We start from the raw sequence: 18,534 nt of genomic DNA, 5'->3' as shown, positions 1-18,534 counted from the left end.
GGTTATGCATTTAAGGCATAAATACTCAATAGATGGTAATTCTCCTGGGTGACACTGGGTTGTGGTGTTTCAGACCACACGTGGTGTGTTGTGACCCTATGAGTCCTGGGTTCCTGAGATTCTTTTTAGCACCAAATCCATGCTGGCATCCTTGATCGTGACCTCTGTGACCCTGTGACCAGGCCCCTTGGACAGCACTCCCCTCTCCATCCATCCTTCCTGAGCACCCACACCCATGTTTGAAATGCATCATGTGTGTTTATTTTTAATTATATCAGTTTTATGGATTTATTGTAAAGTTCACATTAGCATTCCTCATATCTGTGATGGATTGGTTCCAGGACCCCCCATGGATACCGAACTCAGGATGCTGGAGTCCGTTACATAAGACGGCGTAGTGTTTGCACAGAATCTACGCACATCCTCCTGTATACTTTATTTTTTTATAGCATTTTATAAATTTATGTATGTATGTATGTATTTATTTTTGGCTGCATTGGGTCTTTGTTGCTGCACATGGGCTTTCTCTAGTTGCAGCGAGCGGGGGCTACTCTTTGTTGCAGTGTGCGGGCTTCTCATTGCGGTGGCTTCTCTTGCTGCGGAGCACAGGCTCTAGGCGCGTGGGTTTCAGTAGTTTGGCATGGGCGCTCTAAAGCGCAGGCTCAGTAGTTGTGGCTCGTGGGCTCTAGAGCACAGGCTCAGTAGTTGTGGCACACGGGCTTAGTTGCTCCGCGGCATGTGGGATCTTCCCAGACCAGGGCTAGAACCCGTGTCCCCTGCATTGGCAGGCGGATTCTTAACCACTGTGCCACGAGGGAAGTCCCAGCCTATATACTTTAAATCATCTCTAGATTACTTCTAATACCCAATGCAATGCAAATTATATGTAAATAGATGTAAATACAATAAAATGCTGTGTAAATATTTGCTGGCACATGACAAATTCAAGTTTTGCTTTTTGGAACTTAATGGAATTTTTTTTCCTGAATATTTTCTATTCGTGGTTGGTTGAACTCCGTGGATACAAGGGGCTGACTGTATACAATTTTTTTAGTATAATTGTTATTTTTAAGTAATTTCAAACTTACCCAAAAAAGGTGCAAAAAATGCTACACAAAGTGCCCGTCTGTATACCTTTGCACAGCTGCGTCCAGTGTCAACATCTTGTGTGACAGTTTATAGTTCTCTAAGCCAGGAAATTCACATCAATAGCAATACGGTTATTAAACAATTTCGCAGCTGTCCCACTGCTACCCTGTTCCTGGCTCAGGATCCAGTCTGGTTGTCCATCTGTGGACTCCGTCCACCTAGAGCCGGGCCGCAGGTTGTTTGTCTTTCATGACCTTGACACTTTGGAGGAGGCTTGACTGTTTATTTTGCTGCGTGTCCCTCAATTTGGGGGTATCTGATGTTTTCCCCTGAGTAGGTGGGGATTCTGCATTCGGGGCAGGAGCGCCACACCAGCAATACTGTTCCCCCCTCCGGTCAGGAGGACATGACATCAACGTGTCTTCCCACTGGCTAATAGATTATTTGGTCAGAGTTGTGTCTGACATGGTTCTCCTCTGCAAATTTCTGTTTTTCTCTTTGTGTTGGCAGTTATCTCATAAGGAGACACTTTGCAGTCATCCTGTTTCTTGTCAGACTTTTACCCACTTTTTTTTTTTTTTAAAGCATCCATTGATGGTTCTTGATGACAGTTGCTGCTATTACGGTTTTTGCCAAATGGTCTTTGTATAGAGTTTTTTTTTTTTTTTAATAAGTTTATTTATTTATTTATTTTTGGCTGTGTTGGGTCTTTGTTGCTGCATGCAGGCTTTCTCTAGTTGTGGCGAGCGGGGGCTACTCTTCGTTGCAGTGCGCGTGCTTCTTATTGCAGTGACTTCTCTTATTGTAGAGCACAGGCTCTAGGCGTGCAGGCTTCAGTAGTTGTGGCACACGGGCTCAGTAGTTGTGGCTCGCAGGCTCTAGAGTGCAGGCTCAGTAGTTGTGGCAAACGGGCTTAGTTGATCTGCGGCATGTGGGATCTTCCCGGACCAGGGCTTGAACCCGTGTCCCCTGCATTGGCAGGCGGATTCTTAACCACTGCACCACCAGGGAAGTCCCTATACAGAGTTTTAAAGAGTGAGTGTGCCTCCCTTCGCTCCAGTTGCACTGGAAAGTGACAGGGACTCCTCGGCCTTCTCAGACATCCATGGTGGGGAGGGGCATCCATGGGGCCCCAGCATGATCTCATTTGTAAACAAAGGCAAAGGCAAAGATGAGAATTAAGAAGGAAAAGGAAAAGTTGGGGGTTGTGTCAGATATGGTGGAGAAATTGGAAGTAGACACGTTTCTTTGCTGCAGGACTTTTCAGAGCCTTTATGTGCTAATATGAATCTTCAGTCTCTCAGAGGCAGGCAAACTGAATTTTACCACCGGTGGAAGTTGCGCTGATAGCTTATATTTACAAATAGAGAAAAAAATGCTAATTAAATTCTGACACACCATAAATGATGAGCCACATCTTAACTTCAGAGATGGAAAATGAAGAAAACAAAAGAAAACCAAACCCACGCCCTAGAATCGATGAAATACAGCAATGTTTACCCTTTTCCACTTAATCAGTTATGGGCCCCCATCTCGTTTTTGTTGCGCTTATGGTAAGAGGCCTGGTCCACCCAGCACACCTCAGGAATTGCTGGACTGGATGCCTCCTGAGGGCCGCTCACCCCCAGCCCTGCTCAGATGTGGTCCTGAAGTCCCTCTGTCAGCAGGCAGGGCCCTGATTGCCAGTGGCTCAAATCTGTTTGGCCCGCACCTCTCTTCCCAGAGGCAGCCGCTCTTAAGTATGGAATCCATCCTTCCAGGCTCTTCTCATACATGTACAAATACATGTGTGCTTAAAAAAAGAAAGAAAGAAAAGAAACAGTGTCCTACTACTTGTGTTCTCCTATAACTTGCTTTTTCTCCACTGAACATATGTCTTGGCTTCTTTCCAGGATGAGGACAACTAGGTCTGATCTGCCCTTTTTGATGACAGCATAAGATTTCAGCATGTGAATGAAAAAACCCATAATTTACTCAATTATACTGGGCTCATAAAGTCATTCCAGTTTGATTTGGATTTTTTCTTTTAACTGAGCTGCAGTAAACACAGGTCTTTGCATAGGTCTGTAAAATTAATCCCTAGAAGTGGAATTTCCCGAAGACCACTATAAACGTTTCTCACTTTGCAGATATTGCTGGATTGTTCTTCAAAAGGTGTGAGGCTTCAAGGCTTCCCTGGTGGCGCAGTGGTTGAGAGTCCGCCTGCCGATGCAGGGGACACGGGTTCGTGCCCCGGTCCGGGAAGATCCCACATGCCGCGGAGCGGCTGGGCCCGTGTGCCATGGCCGCTGAGCCTGCGCGTCTGGAGCCTGTGCTCCGCAACGGGAGAGGCCACAGCAGTGAGAGGCCTGCGTACCACAAAAAAAAAAAAAAAAGAAGGTTTGAACAAATTTTACTCCTTATAGTGTGTGGCTGCTGAAGAAATGATAACTGTCTTACCTTCATTTGCATTTCTTCCATGATTGACAAGATTACGCATTTCTTCTTGTGTCTGTTGCCCCTTTGCATTTCTTCTGTGTATGAATTTTTTCATGTTAGTTGCCCATTTTTCTCTTGGGTTGCTGGTCTTTTTCTTATTGATTGGTTAGAGCCCCTTTGGGGGTTAAGGAGATTGTCTTATTGTTTAAATATATGGACTGTTTCGTTGCTGGAAGCTTCATCTTTGCACTGGACCAAGCTAACATTTTCTATTCTGCTTTTAGAATATGTATGGCCAGAGAGAGCCTTCAAATATTATTTTTTAAACGTCTTGAAAACAGCAAAGGCTGCTGCATTTTGGGAGTTGGAGCCGAGTGGGGCAGTGAGCCTTTGGGTCCGGAAGGGGCCATAAATCAGTGCAAACAGCTGCCACAGAGTTAATCCGCGTTTCCAGCAACCGTTTCCACAAGCTGGAATGGGACTCAGGAATGTCCCTGTCTCCACCGGGGCCCGTGTCTAACTTCCACACTCCTGGCCTCGAGCACACTGGGTGCAGATAGCACTCTGTCCCCTCGAGAAGAAACAGGTCCTTAGTGAGTCAGACGGGATGGAAACTGGTCCAGCTGACCAGGGCCATGTCAGACTGGGGACTGTCAGACCTGTGGCCTGTGTTCCCCTCTGTCCCTGCCCAGAAGCCACCCCCCCCCCCAATTTCGGGCTGGTTCCCCACCTTCCAGTATTTTCGCCAACAGCACGCCTGTAGCTGGGCAGCTGAGGATCGGGCTGGTAGCAGGGAGGTAGCAGCTGCAGCAGGGCCTTAGGGGGCCCCTCAGAAGCCTCCAGGGAGCAGGGTAGGGGCTGCAGCCACTGCTGAAATGCACCCATCCCCCTACCCAGTGTCTCCAAATAACACAGTCAAGGTCCCCCTTTGAAAACTCATAATAACCAAGCCTATTAGTTTCCTATTGCTGCATAACAGGTAACTACAAACTGAGTGGCTTTCAACATCCCCCCTTCGTTATCTCACAGTTCAGTAGGTCAGAAGTCTACCTGGCGCGGCTGGTTTCTGGTCTCACGGTGTCTCAGATGGGAATCAAGGTGTCGGCTGGGCTGCGTTCTCATCCGAAGGCCCCGAGGAAGAGCCCGCTCCCAGGCTCATGCTTGTTGGCAGGAATCACTTCCTTGTGGCTGTAGGACTGAGGTCCCAGTTTCCCTGCTGGCTGTCAGCAAGGGGCCACCCTCTGCTCTTATGGCCCCCATATTCCTTCTCATGGGCCCCTCCATCTTCAAGCCAGCAGAGGCTGTCCGGCCCTCCCTGTGCCTCAGGCAGCACCAGGCCGGGCCTCTGCACGGCCCACCTGCCGAGCCCTCCCTCACCACGCGAGCGGCAGGGACACAGCATGAGCCTGTCGGCACTCAGGAAGTGCCGCTTCTCTCTGCCTCCCCTCAGGGGGTCCTGGGGCCGAGCACCATCCAGGCTGGCTCCTGGGCCCTGAGGCCTCCAGGTTCACCGCCTGGTCTGTGTGGCCGTGGGCCTGGGTGGATGGAACCCTGGCCTCTCCTCACATCCACTGTCCTCATGTGACCTTCTGAGGTGTCAGGCCCTTCTTCCCCTCAGACGCCGTGGGTGAACTGGACGGTGAGTAGTGAGTGCCCAGCCGTGCCTGGGGAAGGCTCGCCCCGGGCTGCCTCAGCGCCCTGCTCCTGTACACCCTTCACTTTCGGCCTCGCTCAGCCTCCGACTCCGTCTGAGCCCCGTGGTGCCTGAGCCGCGGGCAGGGCCTTCTCTCCTCCCCTTTCCCGGAGGGGGTACCTCAAGGGCCACCTGTGTCCTAGGCCTGATACTCATGAGACAGTCCTAGCTCCTGGGGAGCCCTCACCCCATCGTGGGTTCAGAATGGATGCCCAGGTTGTTGACTGGGCCTCAGCGCGCAAGGAGGAGCAGACCCGATGCCAACTGACGGCAGCCAAGCCGTACGTGGTGCTTCCCCCTGCACGGCCCTCACAGGGACTCATCTAGTCCTCACATCCTTACAGGGAGCCTAGGGTGTAGGAGCCGGTGTTACCCCCATCTTGCAGATGTGGAAACAGAGGCACAGAGGGCGGCCAGCCCAGGGGGAAACAGTGGACCTGGGATCGGAACCCAGGCACCCAGCCCACCACTGCATACACCCATGGCCTACGAGGGGCTACGCGGATGAGGATCTGCCTCTCCCAGGATCAGCCCAAAGCCCTGGCAGATTTCCAGGTGGTTCCCATGAGTCAGGCTCCCCAGTCCCCACATCTCCAGGGCATGCGGCTTCGAGGGCTGGAACGTGAATGACTTAAACAAAACAAAACATATTATTTCAACTTCATGTCATCTGGGGCTGTGAATGGGTCTGAAGAGACAGGATGATGTCACCGTTGTCCAATCGTTTCCACCCTTTTGAAGCCCGACACAAATCCCCCCACGAATCCAGCCTCTGTGCCTCAAGGGGGCCTCGGGCTGTAGGGAGAGATGAGTCACCTTTAATAAAGGCAATGCAGAGTGAACCGGAAGTAGGTGCTAGGGGATGCGCGGGGTCAGAGCAGGGGACAGTTCCCGAGTGTCACTGGGGGGAATCAGCAGAGGTTCTGACTTATCGAGGTGGGGCGGGGCGGCTTGGGGGCATCCCAGGAAGATGCCTCCTGAGGAGAGAGGGGAGGCGAGGGTAGAGCACTGCCTTGGGGAGCCCTTCCGTGGCCAGGCTGGTGGACGGGACATTATACTGTGGACCGGGGAGGGGGGGGGCAGGAGAGTCAAGGTAAGGACGCGAAGTGCTCTCCTCACGCCCAGGCCCGGCTCCACTTCAGAGACCACTTCCATCTCTTCTCGTCCATGGGCCGGCCATCCGGGCCTTTCCTGGCCGCCGCCTCCTGATCCAGGCCTGCGGCTGCTTTCCCTCCCCGACTTGTCTGTTCTGCATTGCTGGGTGGCTACCGTCACCACGAGCCAAAAAGCCACTCGGTTGTTTTCAGAGGGGCTGTCAGGCTAAGACTTGGCTCGCCCAGGATGCACAGACATCTTTCCCCGTCTAGGATTCGAGAACACGTGGCTCCTGCCCCTAACAGGATGCCGGCAGGGGGCAGGTGACTTTGGACAATCAGGCACCAGACGAGGCATGAACACTGGAGTCTGTGGGTTGGCGGGGCCAGGCCAGCACTCAAGCCCCATGGCCACAGTCACTCGGGCTGTGCCAGAACAACAGCGCCGCGTGGTGGCCAGTCGAGGAGTTGCAGGCCACCTCCTTTCTTGCCCTGTGCTGGTCAGTTGTGTTCCTCCATTACCCCCTTTCTCCTTTTGTTTCCGGGCTCACAGCTCACACTTATTCACTTCATCTCACACACGTGCACTTGTCAGAGAGTTTCCACTGACGGCTGCCGTCTCTGAGCAGCACTGAGCTAGCGGTCAGGCCAGGTCCTGGCCCCAAGGAACGTACTGCCCGGTTGCACAGTCAGAACCCAAATGTGTGGAAATTTACTAGGGGACCAGAGATGAGCAAGCAAACAAGGTAGCGACGCAGGAGAGAGATGGTAGTGGAACAGGTGAGACTGCCAGTAGGAGATGCTAGGGAGGTGTCATTGTTAGGAGACAGCTTGTTCCCAGGGGCTTAGGGGAAACAGAGGGACACCGGCTGAGCGGGTTGTTGCCGACTGGTGGGAGGAGGGGCATCCCCGAGGCGTGTGGGGCGGGGGGTGGTGAGGATACCACTGTGCGTGGAGCCGGGCTGTGGCTGGGAATGGTCTTGGCTCTGCATCTGGGAGGAGCTGGGAAGTGAGTTAGATTTCCAGGGCTGCTACAGCAAAGCGCCACAGACTGGGTGGCTTAAATCACGGACGTTAATTTTCTCACATTTCTGGAGACTGGAAGTCCAAGGTCCAGGTGCTGGCAGGGCTGGTTTCCTCTGAGGCTTCTCTCCTTGGCTTGTAGGGGGCTGTCTTCTCCCCATGTCTTGTCCTGGTCTTCCCTCTGTCTCCTGTCTCCTCTTCTTAAGGACATGAGTCAGTTGGAGTAGGGCCCCCATGTGACCTCGTTTTAACTCAATCCCCTCTTTAAAGGCCGTATCTCCACATAATAGCCACATGCTGAGGTCCTGAGGGTTGGGCCTTCAGCATATGAATTTGGGGGGACACAGTGCAGCCCGTAATGGGAAGGCAAACAGAATCATGTCACAGGAGCCTGGAAAGGCTCTTCACTCACGTCAGCCTTGGACAGTTATTGAGCTGAGAGCTGCTTCAATATATAGGTCGGAGCTTTAGGAAGATGATCCAGGATCCAGCCGCTGTGTGTAGTTTGGGGTGGATGGTAGGTGAGGTGGGCAGGATGCCAGGAATCCAGTGGTTTGAGGGTGTTGCAGCCACAGTGGGGAGAAGATGGTTCTGGTGTGAGAGTACCAAGAAGGGGGTTCCTTGGTTTACAACCGCCAGCAGCTGGGAGGAAGCCCCAGCCCTGGGCCGCCGCACCTGTTCTGTCTGTCCCGGCGAATCTTCCAAGGCTTGAACCTGGGATGGGTCGTGCTGGGCAGGCTGGGGCCACTACAGCTACCCAGACGCCGGGGTGCAGCCGCCCTTCCTGGAGGGAACTGTTTCATAATTTTAAAATACATTTTGTAAACGTGGGGCAGTGGGAGACAACCCTGTGAAGTCGGTACTATTTTTGTTGTCCTCTTTCCCGCGAGGAAGCTGAGGCCGAAGGAAAGTTACTTGGCCAGCGTGGCACAGCTGATATGAGCTGGAGCGGGGATTCAAACCCAGGCACGCCAGGCCCTGGTGAGCCCACAGGAGAGGCCTCCTCGAGGTGTGGGAGAAGAGGGTACTTGGAGGAGGGGGGTGGCCTGACCCAGGGCTTGGAGCACGAGCAGGAGCTTCCCAGGCCAGGAAGGAGCTGGAAGAAGGGGCTTGCAAGGCCGAGGGGCCAGCATGTGCAGAGAGGCTCCAGGGCCTGTGAAATCAGGGGGTTAGTTTTCTCAACTCTCAGAAGATTGAGTGAGAGCCGGGACCCTGCCCACGCCTCCCCGCTCCCGTGCCTGCTGTCAGTGACACGGTGGATCTCCTCACTCTTCCCTCCTGAATAAGGCTCTTTCCTGCCATACAACACAGGCCCCGGGGAATGGGGAGTGGCCCAGGGAAGCAGGGCCGAGCCCAGCTCTGAGAGGCAGCATTTGGTGCCCCGAGCTGGGGGGTCCTGGGCCGAGACGTGAGGGAACCTGCGTTTTTTTTTTTTTTTTTTTTTTTTTTTTTTTGCGGTACTCGAGCCTCTCACTGTTGTGGCCTCTCCCGTTGCGGAGCACAGGGTCCGGACGCGCAGGCTCAGCGGCCCTGGCTCACGGGCCCAGCCGCTCCACGGCATGTGGGATCTTCCCGGACCGGGGCACGAACCCGTGTCCCCTGCATCGGCAGGCAGACTCTCAACCACTGCACCACCAGGGAAGCCTGAACCTGCCTTTTGATAAGGGCCACCTCCCTCCGGCCAGGAGAGGCGGGAGCCCAGGCCAGCGCTTCGTTCATTCACTTGTACACTTGTTCGTTGGGGATGCAGCCATGAACGCGGTAGACAAGGCCCCTGCCTGAAAGGTGGAGCCCCAAGTCGAGGCAGCAGCTCTCTGACTGAGGAGGGAGGGTTTGCATGGACTGAAATTTCCGGCCTTCACCGAGGCCCACCGGGATGTCGCCTTCCCCCGAGGAGCCCTCCCTGGTCTCTCCAGGATGCAGTTAGAAGTCTGCACGCGATCCCTAGCGCAACCCCGCTCTCCTGGGGGTCGGTCTGCTGGCTCATACCTGAGTCACACGCTCCCTCGGCTCTGCCTTCAGCACGCAGGGCTTGGGGTGCACCTGTTGGGAGCCGGGTGAGGGGCCCTTCGCCACCACCCGGCTCCCGGAGGCACCTGTGAGCCCAGAGGCTCCCCTGTTGTGTCGTTTGGGGGTGGGGGTGTGAACAGATGGCAACTCCAGGCCCTTGCCCACCACACTCCCTGCACCCCCATCCCCGCCAAGGGGGAGCTGGCTTCTTTAGCTGGCATTTCGCAGCACTTTTTCCTCATCCTTCCAACTCCAGCAAGTAGACAGGAGTGATTCATTATGACCCCCGGTCTACTGATAGGAGCCCAAGACCTGAAAGGCCACGTGGCTTGCCTGGGCCCAGAGGAGCTGCCGGAACTTGCATGCACGTCTCCGGGCCCCCGTCCAGAGCTTTCGCTCACTGGGTCATGCACGGGCCTCGCACCCAGCCCCCCACGCCAGCCGGTGTCTCCGGGCCTCGCTCCCTCTGCCGCGGGGCCTGCTCGACCCTGAGTGACCGTGTGTGCGGGGGTGGGACCATTCACTATGTCACTCGTCATCCTCCCTCATGAAAGTACTGCCCAGATTTCTGAAAAAGGGACTGCCTGGGGCTGGGAAGGCATGGTCAAGACCCAGCATTGCTGGTACCCCAGGAAACTGCCCCCGTCCCTCTGGGAAGCAGCATGACCCTGTGGCAAGAGCGCGGACCCCCTCCTGGGAATGCGGCCTGTGGAAATGACTCATCACAAGCGCAGAGCCTTATCACGCATGAGAGGTGTTCAGTCCATGGCGGAGGAAGATTGGCACAAACATGAATGTCTGACCCGAGGGGAAGTGTCGCCAGTCAGGTGACCAGGAAATGCAAAACCACGGGAAAATACTGGTGGCAGCAGCATTCAGTAAAAACAATTAAAAAGGAAAGTCCAGTCACAGTCACAGCAAAGTAGATAAACAAGATGCTTCTGCAGGGGAAAGTCCTCCAGAGAAGCCAGTGGCCAGGCTGAGAGGGGACAGCTGTGACAGCTGTCGTCTTTTCAGATGGAACAAACCTGGGTGGGCAGGCCTCGAGGGAGCGGAGTGTGAGGACGCAACGGTGGCCCGAGGGCCCAGGTAGCAGGCAGGCGGCCTGGAATGTGGGACATTGGCGCCCAGGCACACTGACCATAGGCTCCGCGTCTGTCCAGATGTGGCCTAGATGCCCGAGGAGCCGGCCTTGTGCGGAGGGCGCTGTCAAAGATCGGTCCCTTCACTCAACAAGTACTTGTTGAGCGCCTACTGTGTACCTCAGTGTTCTAGGCACTGGGCCCACAGCAGTGAATAAACCCACCAGCCCCTGCCCTCATGGAGCCAGTGTTCTAGAGAGGGAGACAGAGCCCTCGAATGTAGTAACTCCTCCCCCTGGCACGTCCCAGGTGAGTCCTCCCCGCTGCCTAGGAGCACGCAGCGGGCTCCAGGCCCCCAGAGCTGCTTCTCTGGCCTGTCTGCAGCTCCTCTCGCCTCAGCATAGCCCTCACTCGTGGGTGTCATTCTCTGGGGCCCCGCCCTGCAAAGGATTCCCACTCTGCATGTCCTTGGGGACTGTCCCTGCCCCAGGTTTTGTTTCCACTGGGTATCATCTGGGTGAAGAAGTTATACCTATCTGGGAGAAAAGAACTGAAGCAGAGTCTTGTCACAGCTGTCCCCAGGCCCTGCATTGCCGGGGCCCCCCAAGGCTTCCTTCACATCTGTGTGCAGAGGGCCCGTTCTCCTGGCACCATACTGGGCACAGCCAGGGAGCCAAGGAGGGTGAGGCCCGGGGCCCAACATCCCCGGTAACTGGACATGGACCGGCGGCCACGATTCAGAACCTACCCACTCTCCAGGTGGCCTTGCCCAGTGTAGTAATAGAAAGAGCAGCCACTGCTATGTGCCTATTAGGTGCCAAGGCCTCCCAACAACCCTCTAGGGAGGCATCGCTCCCATTTTACAGACGAGAAGAGCAAGGCCCAGCATTGTTCAGTCATTTGCCAAAGGTTACAGCTAGTTTACCCCAGGTTCAGTCAGGCTTCAAAACTGCGCCTTCGAAGTGCTGTCTCCGCCTCTCCCCTGCCCCTAGTTGTCCTCTTGTAGCACCTGTTTGTCATTGTGTTTTGTCCTCTTGCTAGCTCTGTATCACCTGCCACCAGTTGCATGGGAGCGTGGCCACCTGCCAGAGAGGACAGGGCAGTGACGTGACTCGGACACCTGGATTCTCACCCTGGGCCTGCCTATGACTTGTGTATGGTCTTGAACTATTCTCTTCCCCTCTCTGGACGTGATAGGACTTGCCATCTCTGAGGACCTCTGGCTTCATGTTCTCTGATGAGGGTAGCAGAGAGGGAAGAGCGGGTGTTTCAGGTTCCCAGGGGCTAATATTTCAACTCTTAACAGAACACAACCCACCATCTGACTAAAAAAAAGCCTCTTTCCAACTCCCATCCAGAAATAAAGACGACAAATAAATAAGCGGCAGTAGCCTTTTTCGGGGAACCAGAAATAGCGCCCAGTGCTGACTGATAGAAAGAGTCTTATTCTATTTGGGGGAGAAGAGCTGTTGGCACTGTTGTGATTTTCCCAGGGCGGAGCTGGAGGGAACTCTGCTGTCGCTGTCCCTCACATGGGGCGGGGCCGGCTCCACCGCTGCAGGGCCTGCCTGCTTCCTCGACACTCCCACTCAGGAGACCTCTGTGTCCACGAGCTAGACTGATGTCACCGTCTTCATCTCAAAGGCTGGGTCCATTTGTATGACCAGACGGCAGCGTGTCCTCAAGCAGGGCCTTTGCACTGGCCGTTCCGTCTGCCAGGAGCGCGTTTCGTTACCCCCAGATGCCCAGGCTGACCGCTCGCCTTCCTGTGTCTTTGCTCAGCGAGGCACATCTCGATCACACCTCCACCTCCACTGGCAGCCCCCTCGCGCTCCCCGTGTCGCCTGCCAGCACCATCTAGCTGTCCATTTTACTCATCCATCGGGCTTATTGTCTGGTCCCTGCACCTGGAATGTCAGCTCCACGAGGCAGCGTTGCTTGTGTTCCTTCATTGCTGGGTCTCTAGCTCCAGGGATACAACACATTTTTTTGTTGGTGACCGGTTGTTGAAACCAAAATAGAAACGGTAGTAGTTTCTAATTTACTGTGATTTCACAGGCGTGGCAGGGTGATTTTGGCTACAAGCAGCCAGAAATTGGGTCAAGCAGTAGAGTCATCGTGGTCTGCTGTACCCGAGTCCAGCATTGGGACAGGCCCCGGGCATGTGGCAGCCTGCAGCCCAGTGAGGGACACAGGTTCCTTTCCAGCCTCTGCCCTGTGGGCACAGGACTGCCTTCCCCCAAGGCTGACCCCCACAGACTGAGCTTGGTCTGTGGGCGTTTCAGGCCGCATGATCAGGGAGGTCTTGGTCCCGGGCCCACCCTGGAGAGGGCGTGGGGTTTGCAGCTGGTAGTGCCTGTTGCTCAGGGTGTGGTCAACAAGCTCCAAGTTAGGATAAAGGAGGAAGAGCATGACGCTGTGCCTGGGCCCCTCTTTCTTGTCACGCTCGGTCCTTGGCCTCCTCTGCTGGGTCCTGCCATCACCCAGGCTACCACCTCAGACCCCAGAGCCTGAGATTTCAGAAAGGTGTGGGTGTCTGGCCTAATGCTGGATGCAGCCTGTTCATTGGAAGTGTCTGGTCTCTGCATTTCATCTGGACCCCAGATCTCTCCGGGAGAGCACTCTCCTCATCCTTCTCTGATTCACCCTGGCCTTGGCAGGGGCGGGGCTGGGGGACCGGTCTCTGCAGGTTTTCTGGAGGATCGAAGGAGACACTGTACCCGAAGCATTTTTAGCCCAGTTTCCCGCGGGGAGCGAGTGCTCGCTGGGTGGCAGCTGCTACCGCTGGGGTTTTTTCCTTAGTTTTCTTTTTCAATTGGTATAAGCCACATACCATAAAATCCACCTTTTTAAAGTGTAGATACAGTTCAGTAGGTTTGAATATATTCACAGAGTTTTACAGCCATCACAATTATCTAATCCCAGAACATCTTCATCACCGCAAAAAGGAATGTTCCCATTTGCAGTCGCTCCCCATTCCACCTGCCCCCCAGGCCCCGGCAACCACCAGTCTCCTTTCTGTCTCTATGGAGTGGCCTATCCTGGACACTTGGGATAAATGAAGTCATATATTTTGTGGCTTTTCTAACTGGCTTCCTTCACTTAGCAGAATGTTTTCAAGGTTTATCTATGTTGTAGCATGAATCAGTGCTTTTTATGGCTGGATATATTCCATTGCATGGTTATATCACATTTTGTTTACCCACTCATCAGTTGATTGACATTTGGGTTGTTGCCACTCTTTGGCTGTGATGAATCACGCTGTTATGAACATTCCTGGACAGGTTTTTTGTGGACATATGTTTCTGTCCTCTTGGTTGTATAGCTAGGAGTGGACTGTGGGGTCGCACTGGAACTATGTTTAACGTTTGAAGAACTGCCACACTGTTTCTCAAAGCAGCTGGACCATTTTACATTCTCACCAGCAATGTCAGGACACTTGTTATCGTCTGTCTTTTTGGTTGTAGCCAACCTATAGGTGTGGTTTTGATCTTCATTCCTCTGATGGCTAATGATGTTGAGCGTCCTTTCCTGCGCTTATTGGCCATTCATAGGTCCTATTTTGAGAACTGCCCATTTCAGATCCCTTGCCCTTTTTTTTTTTTTTTTTTTGTGGTACGCGGGCCTCTCACTGTTGTGGCCTCTCCCGTTGCGGAGCACAGGCTCCGGACGCGCAGGCTCCACGGCCATGGCTCACGGGCCCAGCCGCTCCACGGCATGTGGGATCTTCCTGGACCGGGGCGCGAACCCGTGTCCCCTGCGTCGGCAGGCGGACTCTCAACCACTGCGCCACCAGGGAAGCCCTGCCCATTTTTTAAATTGGGTTATCGGTCTTTTAATTGTTTGGTTGTTAATAGTTCTTCATATATTTTGGATACTAGACCCTTATCAGATATATGATTTGCAAATATTTCCCCCCATTCTGTGAGTTGTCCTTTCACTTTCTTGATAGTGTACTTTGAAGCACACAAGTTTTACATTTTGATGACATCAAATGTGTCTATTTTTACTTTGGTTGCTTGTGCTTTTGGTGTCTAAGAAACCATGTCTAATCCCAGGTCATAAAGATTTATACCTGTGTGTTCTTCTAAGCGTTTTATAGTTTTAGCTCAAATGCTTTTTCTGCACCTATTTTTTTTGAGGAATAACTGTTTTTTGTTTTGTTTTTTAATATTTATTGCTGTGTTGGGTCTCCGTTTCTGTGCGAGGGCTTTCTCTAGCTGTGGCAAGCGGGGGCCACTCTTCATCGTGGTGCGCGGGGCTCTCACTATCGCGGCCTCTCTTGTTGTGGAGCACAGGCTCCAGACACGCAGGCTCAGTAGTTGTGGCTCACGGGCCTAGTTGCTCCGCGGCATGTGGGATCTTCCCAGACCAGGGCTCGAACCCGTGTCCCCTGCATCGGCAGGCGGATTCCCAACCACTGCGCCACCAGGGAAGCCCTTTCTGTACCTACTGATAGGATCGTGTGGGTTTCATCCTTTATCCTGTCGATGTGGAGCGGGCACTTTTTCTGCTAGGGAGGCCGTGGTCAGTAGCATGGACTTGGGAATCAGCTGCCTGGGGATGAGCCCCCAGCTGCGCCCCTTACTCACTGTGTGACTCTGGACAGGGAGCTTCACCTCTCTGTGCCCCATTTTCTTTATCTGTAAAATGGGGGTGACAGCACCTCTTTGTGGGGTTCTTGTGAGGGTAGACGATGGCTTTGCAGACTGTGTGAAGTAGTGTCTGGCACATAACAAGTGGGGTTTATTGACTGTTGGCCGTTAGCCGTGACATTACTTGAAAGCTTTGGGCTGGGGTGGGAAGGGCCTTGAAGGCGGATCTAAAAGCCAGGCAGATTCACCTGCTCCGAAAACTCCGGAAGCTCTGACCGGAGGTGGTCTGTTTGACTCCAGGGATCTCCGAGTCTTCCCATGGGAGGGCTGGGTCCAGGGTGGACTCCCTGCCAGGCCAGGTGGGCAACTGACGCAGACCGGCCTGCTGCCACATGCTCCAGTTTGTTTGGCCTGGAGTGTCACGCCCTGTTAGGGCTGGGCTGGAGGGGCTGCAGCAAGGAGTCTTTGCGCAGAGCGCTTCCTCCTTCCACAGCCTGCCAGCCCCTCACCAGTGTTTCCACCCGGCTCTGACTCTGGGCAGGGGGTGCAGAAATGGGGCCTGTTTAGATAATGGCTTACAGCTGAGAGCCAGGACACACACACCCCCCCACCCCGCCGCCTGCCCTACCTCCCTGCTCTGATGTCCCTGGCTTCTCTTCCCCTGGCCTGCCATGTGAGCCTGGCTCCTTGTCCTGGCTCTGTATGTGGCTGTCATGACCTTGGGCAAAGACTGCCTCTTTGGGCCTCTGTTTCAGCATCTGTCCCTGAGGAATACGAGTGCCCCGTGCAGAGGGCCTGCCTCGCCGTCTGCCAGGGCTCCACCCTCCCTGGGTCCCCGAGAACCTGCCATCACCCTGCGCCTGTTTGGAGTTTGGACTTCGCTGGCGGGGGGGCGGGGAGGGAAATTAAAACACTTTTAATGTTCCCTGTGTAATTCTTGGCACTGGCTTTTATGAGATATGTGAAGCTGGATCTTACCTTGGTTTCAATGTTTTAATGTACTGACCTCCTAGCCAGCCAAGTAGCTAGAAGCTGTTGGAGACAAGCTGCTTTACTGTTTGCTTTCGGTTTGGTTTCCAAGTTTGTGGCGGGGAGGGGGGTGTCACCCCCATCCCACTAATGCTCAGCCTTTCCCAGCTCCTGTGCCCAGAAATACAGGGTGGTCTTACCTCCTGGGAGCTGGTGCCCTGAGTGGGGATGGAGGTGGACTGAGTAGTAATAACAGACCAGTCTTGCAACTTAACAATCAGTAGAGAGATTCAGAAGACACTTTGTTTTCCCACGAATAATCTGTTTTGCCCTCACTCGGTGTTTGGCACCAGGAGTGTCCTGATGAACAGAGCACACCCAGCTCCCAGAGCTTCTCAGAAAACCAAACATGCCTGGAACCCACAGGGTGAGCGAGCACCCCTCCAAGAGTGGGGACTCAGGAAAGCAGCGGCATGGGGGTGGGGCCGGGACTGGAGTGTGGTGGCAGGAGGAGGGCGATGCCTGTGCTCGCGTGTGGCCCGTCGGGGTGACAGAGGGGTCGGGAGCCACCTCCGTTAGGTGGCGAGAGGCTGCGTGCCACGGGTCCCTGTGTGACCGTGAGCCACTCTTTAATCCCCCCACCCCCCCCTCAGCGTCCTCCCCACGGGATTATTTGCAGACTTCAGAGGCGATGTACGTAAAGCCCTTGGCAGTGCTAGACCTGGGATAAGAGCTGAAGGGCTGGTGTCGTTCCTGTGATTATCATTAAGCTGATACTGCCTATGAAGGGGGAAGTCTTTTTTTTTTTAACATCTTTATTGGAGTTTAATTGCTTTACAATGGTGTGTTAGTTTCTGCTGTGTAACAAAGTGAATCAGTTATACGTATACATATATCCCCATATCTCTTCCCTCTTGCATCTCCCTCCCTCCCACCCTCCCTATCCCACCCCTCCAGGGGGTCACAAAGCACCGAGCTGATCTCCCTGTGCTATGTGGCTGCTTCCCACTAGCCATCTGTTTTACGTTTGGTAGTGTATATAAGTCCATGCCACTCTCTCACTTCATCCCAGCTTACCCTTTGGAGGGTGAAGTCTTTATTGCCCCAGAACAGTGTTCATAGTTGATTGAGTGAAAATTTGAGTTACAAAACAGTATCCTCGTTGTGGAGCTGTGTGTGTGTGTCACATGCCCAAGTGTGGGCTAGGAGGTAATCGCAGTCGTATCTGTGACTGTGTCTGGTTTTCACTTTTAGTTGATCTGCAGCCTTTGCCGTTATCATGTATTGGTTCCTTCACTACAGAAACGCTATTAGAAAATGTAATGAAAGTCTATGCTCTCATTCCCGGGGCATGTGGGTGACTGCAGCGGCATATGGGCCATCAGATGGGGTGGGCAGGGGCTCTGAGGGGGCCCCGGGGAGAGGGCGGTGCTGACTCGGGCTTCTCCTCCGCCCCCAGATGACAGGATCTGCTCACCACCCTTCATGGAGCTCACGAGCCTGGGCGGAGACGACACCATGCGGCTCCTGGAGGAGAATGGCCTGGCCTTCCCGTTCAGTGCGTATCGCGCCCTGAGTGCACCACGTGGGCGCCGGGTGGGCCTTAAACTTCCCGAGGGTGCAGGCAGGTCTCAGCTGCCGGGGAGGGCATGGCCCCGGGTCCCTGGGTTCCTGGGTGGTGAGGGCCTGGCCTGGCGGTGTCCGTCCAGCTCACCCGCGGGCAGGTGCTGGCCCTGGTCAAGTCCGCGCCGCCCTCCAGCTCCCACCTGCCCCTCCCCTGAGGGACCGCGGGAGTTGTTGAGAGTTTCTCCCTGTACCTGCAAGGCTGGGCTTTGTGGGTGAATAACCTCGCTCACCCCTCTTTTTCTCTCCCGCACCCACAGTTTGCAAAACCAGAGTGGCTCATGGTACCAACTCTCACGAGGTGAGTGGAAGACTTGACGACTTGACTGCCCTGCCCCCCGCCTCCCCCCGCCCCCGGCCATCCCCCTGCCCCCGATCCTTTCGGCTCGCGCTGTCTCTCTGGGAGCCCGCCTAGCCTGCTGCTCCTGAGGTTGTGGCTTTGTACGCTCTCTCCACCCACACCCTGTGCCTGTCCTGTCTCTGAGGCCGCGATGGCTGTGCCTGCCCCCTTTGTGCCCGTGCGAGCCAGGCCTCCATCTGACCAGTCCTTTGGCCTGTCGGTGTCGGTCACTTCCTGCTCCGTGCCAGGCACTGGCCTGGGCCCCACTGAAAAGATGCCATCGCTGCCCACAGGGATCTGCCAGGCCTGCTGAATTTGGGAAGGGGGTGAGAGGAGGAAGGAGCACCCTACCTGCCGTGTACGTGACTGCCCCACCCTCTCATTCATTCCTGTGTTCACCCAGTAGTCCTTCCCGGCCTCGGGTGCCCCGGGAAGGATGTAAGATGTGAGTCCTGGCCCGGTGGGGAGCACAGAGTCCCGGAGGCGGAGGGCACCAGCGGGGTGTGGTTGGGAGACTGAGCGGAGGAAGCCTTTTGGGAGCTAATGGCCGGGCAGGGGCTCTGCTGGGTCTGTTGCCGTCCTTAAGAACCATGCCTGG

General features: G+C 54.6%; 1 protein-coding gene across 3 annotated transcripts in view; it reads left to right on the top strand.

Moving 5' to 3' along the window:
- Window positions 1–18,534, top strand: part of ITPK1 (inositol-tetrakisphosphate 1-kinase) — a 163,264-nt gene that overhangs the window by 124,497 nt on the left and 20,233 nt on the right. For all 3 annotated transcript variants that reach the window (XM_027120405.1, XM_027120406.1, XM_027120407.1), the window contains 2 exons: window positions 17,433–17,531; window positions 17,857–17,897. In XM_027120405.1, the coding sequence (XP_026976206.1) occupies window positions 17,433–17,531; window positions 17,857–17,897 (140 nt within the window). The remainder of the gene's footprint in view (window positions 1–17,432; window positions 17,532–17,856; window positions 17,898–18,534) is intronic.

This window comes from Aethalodelphis obliquidens, unplaced genomic scaffold (genome assembly GCF_003676395.1).
Source record: "Aethalodelphis obliquidens isolate GAN/ISIS:26980383/991018 unplaced genomic scaffold, ASM367639v1 scaffold21, whole genome shotgun sequence".
NCBI lineage: Eukaryota > Metazoa > Chordata > Mammalia > Artiodactyla > Delphinidae > Aethalodelphis > Aethalodelphis obliquidens.
This window is presented reverse-complemented; position numbering and strand designations above follow the sequence as displayed.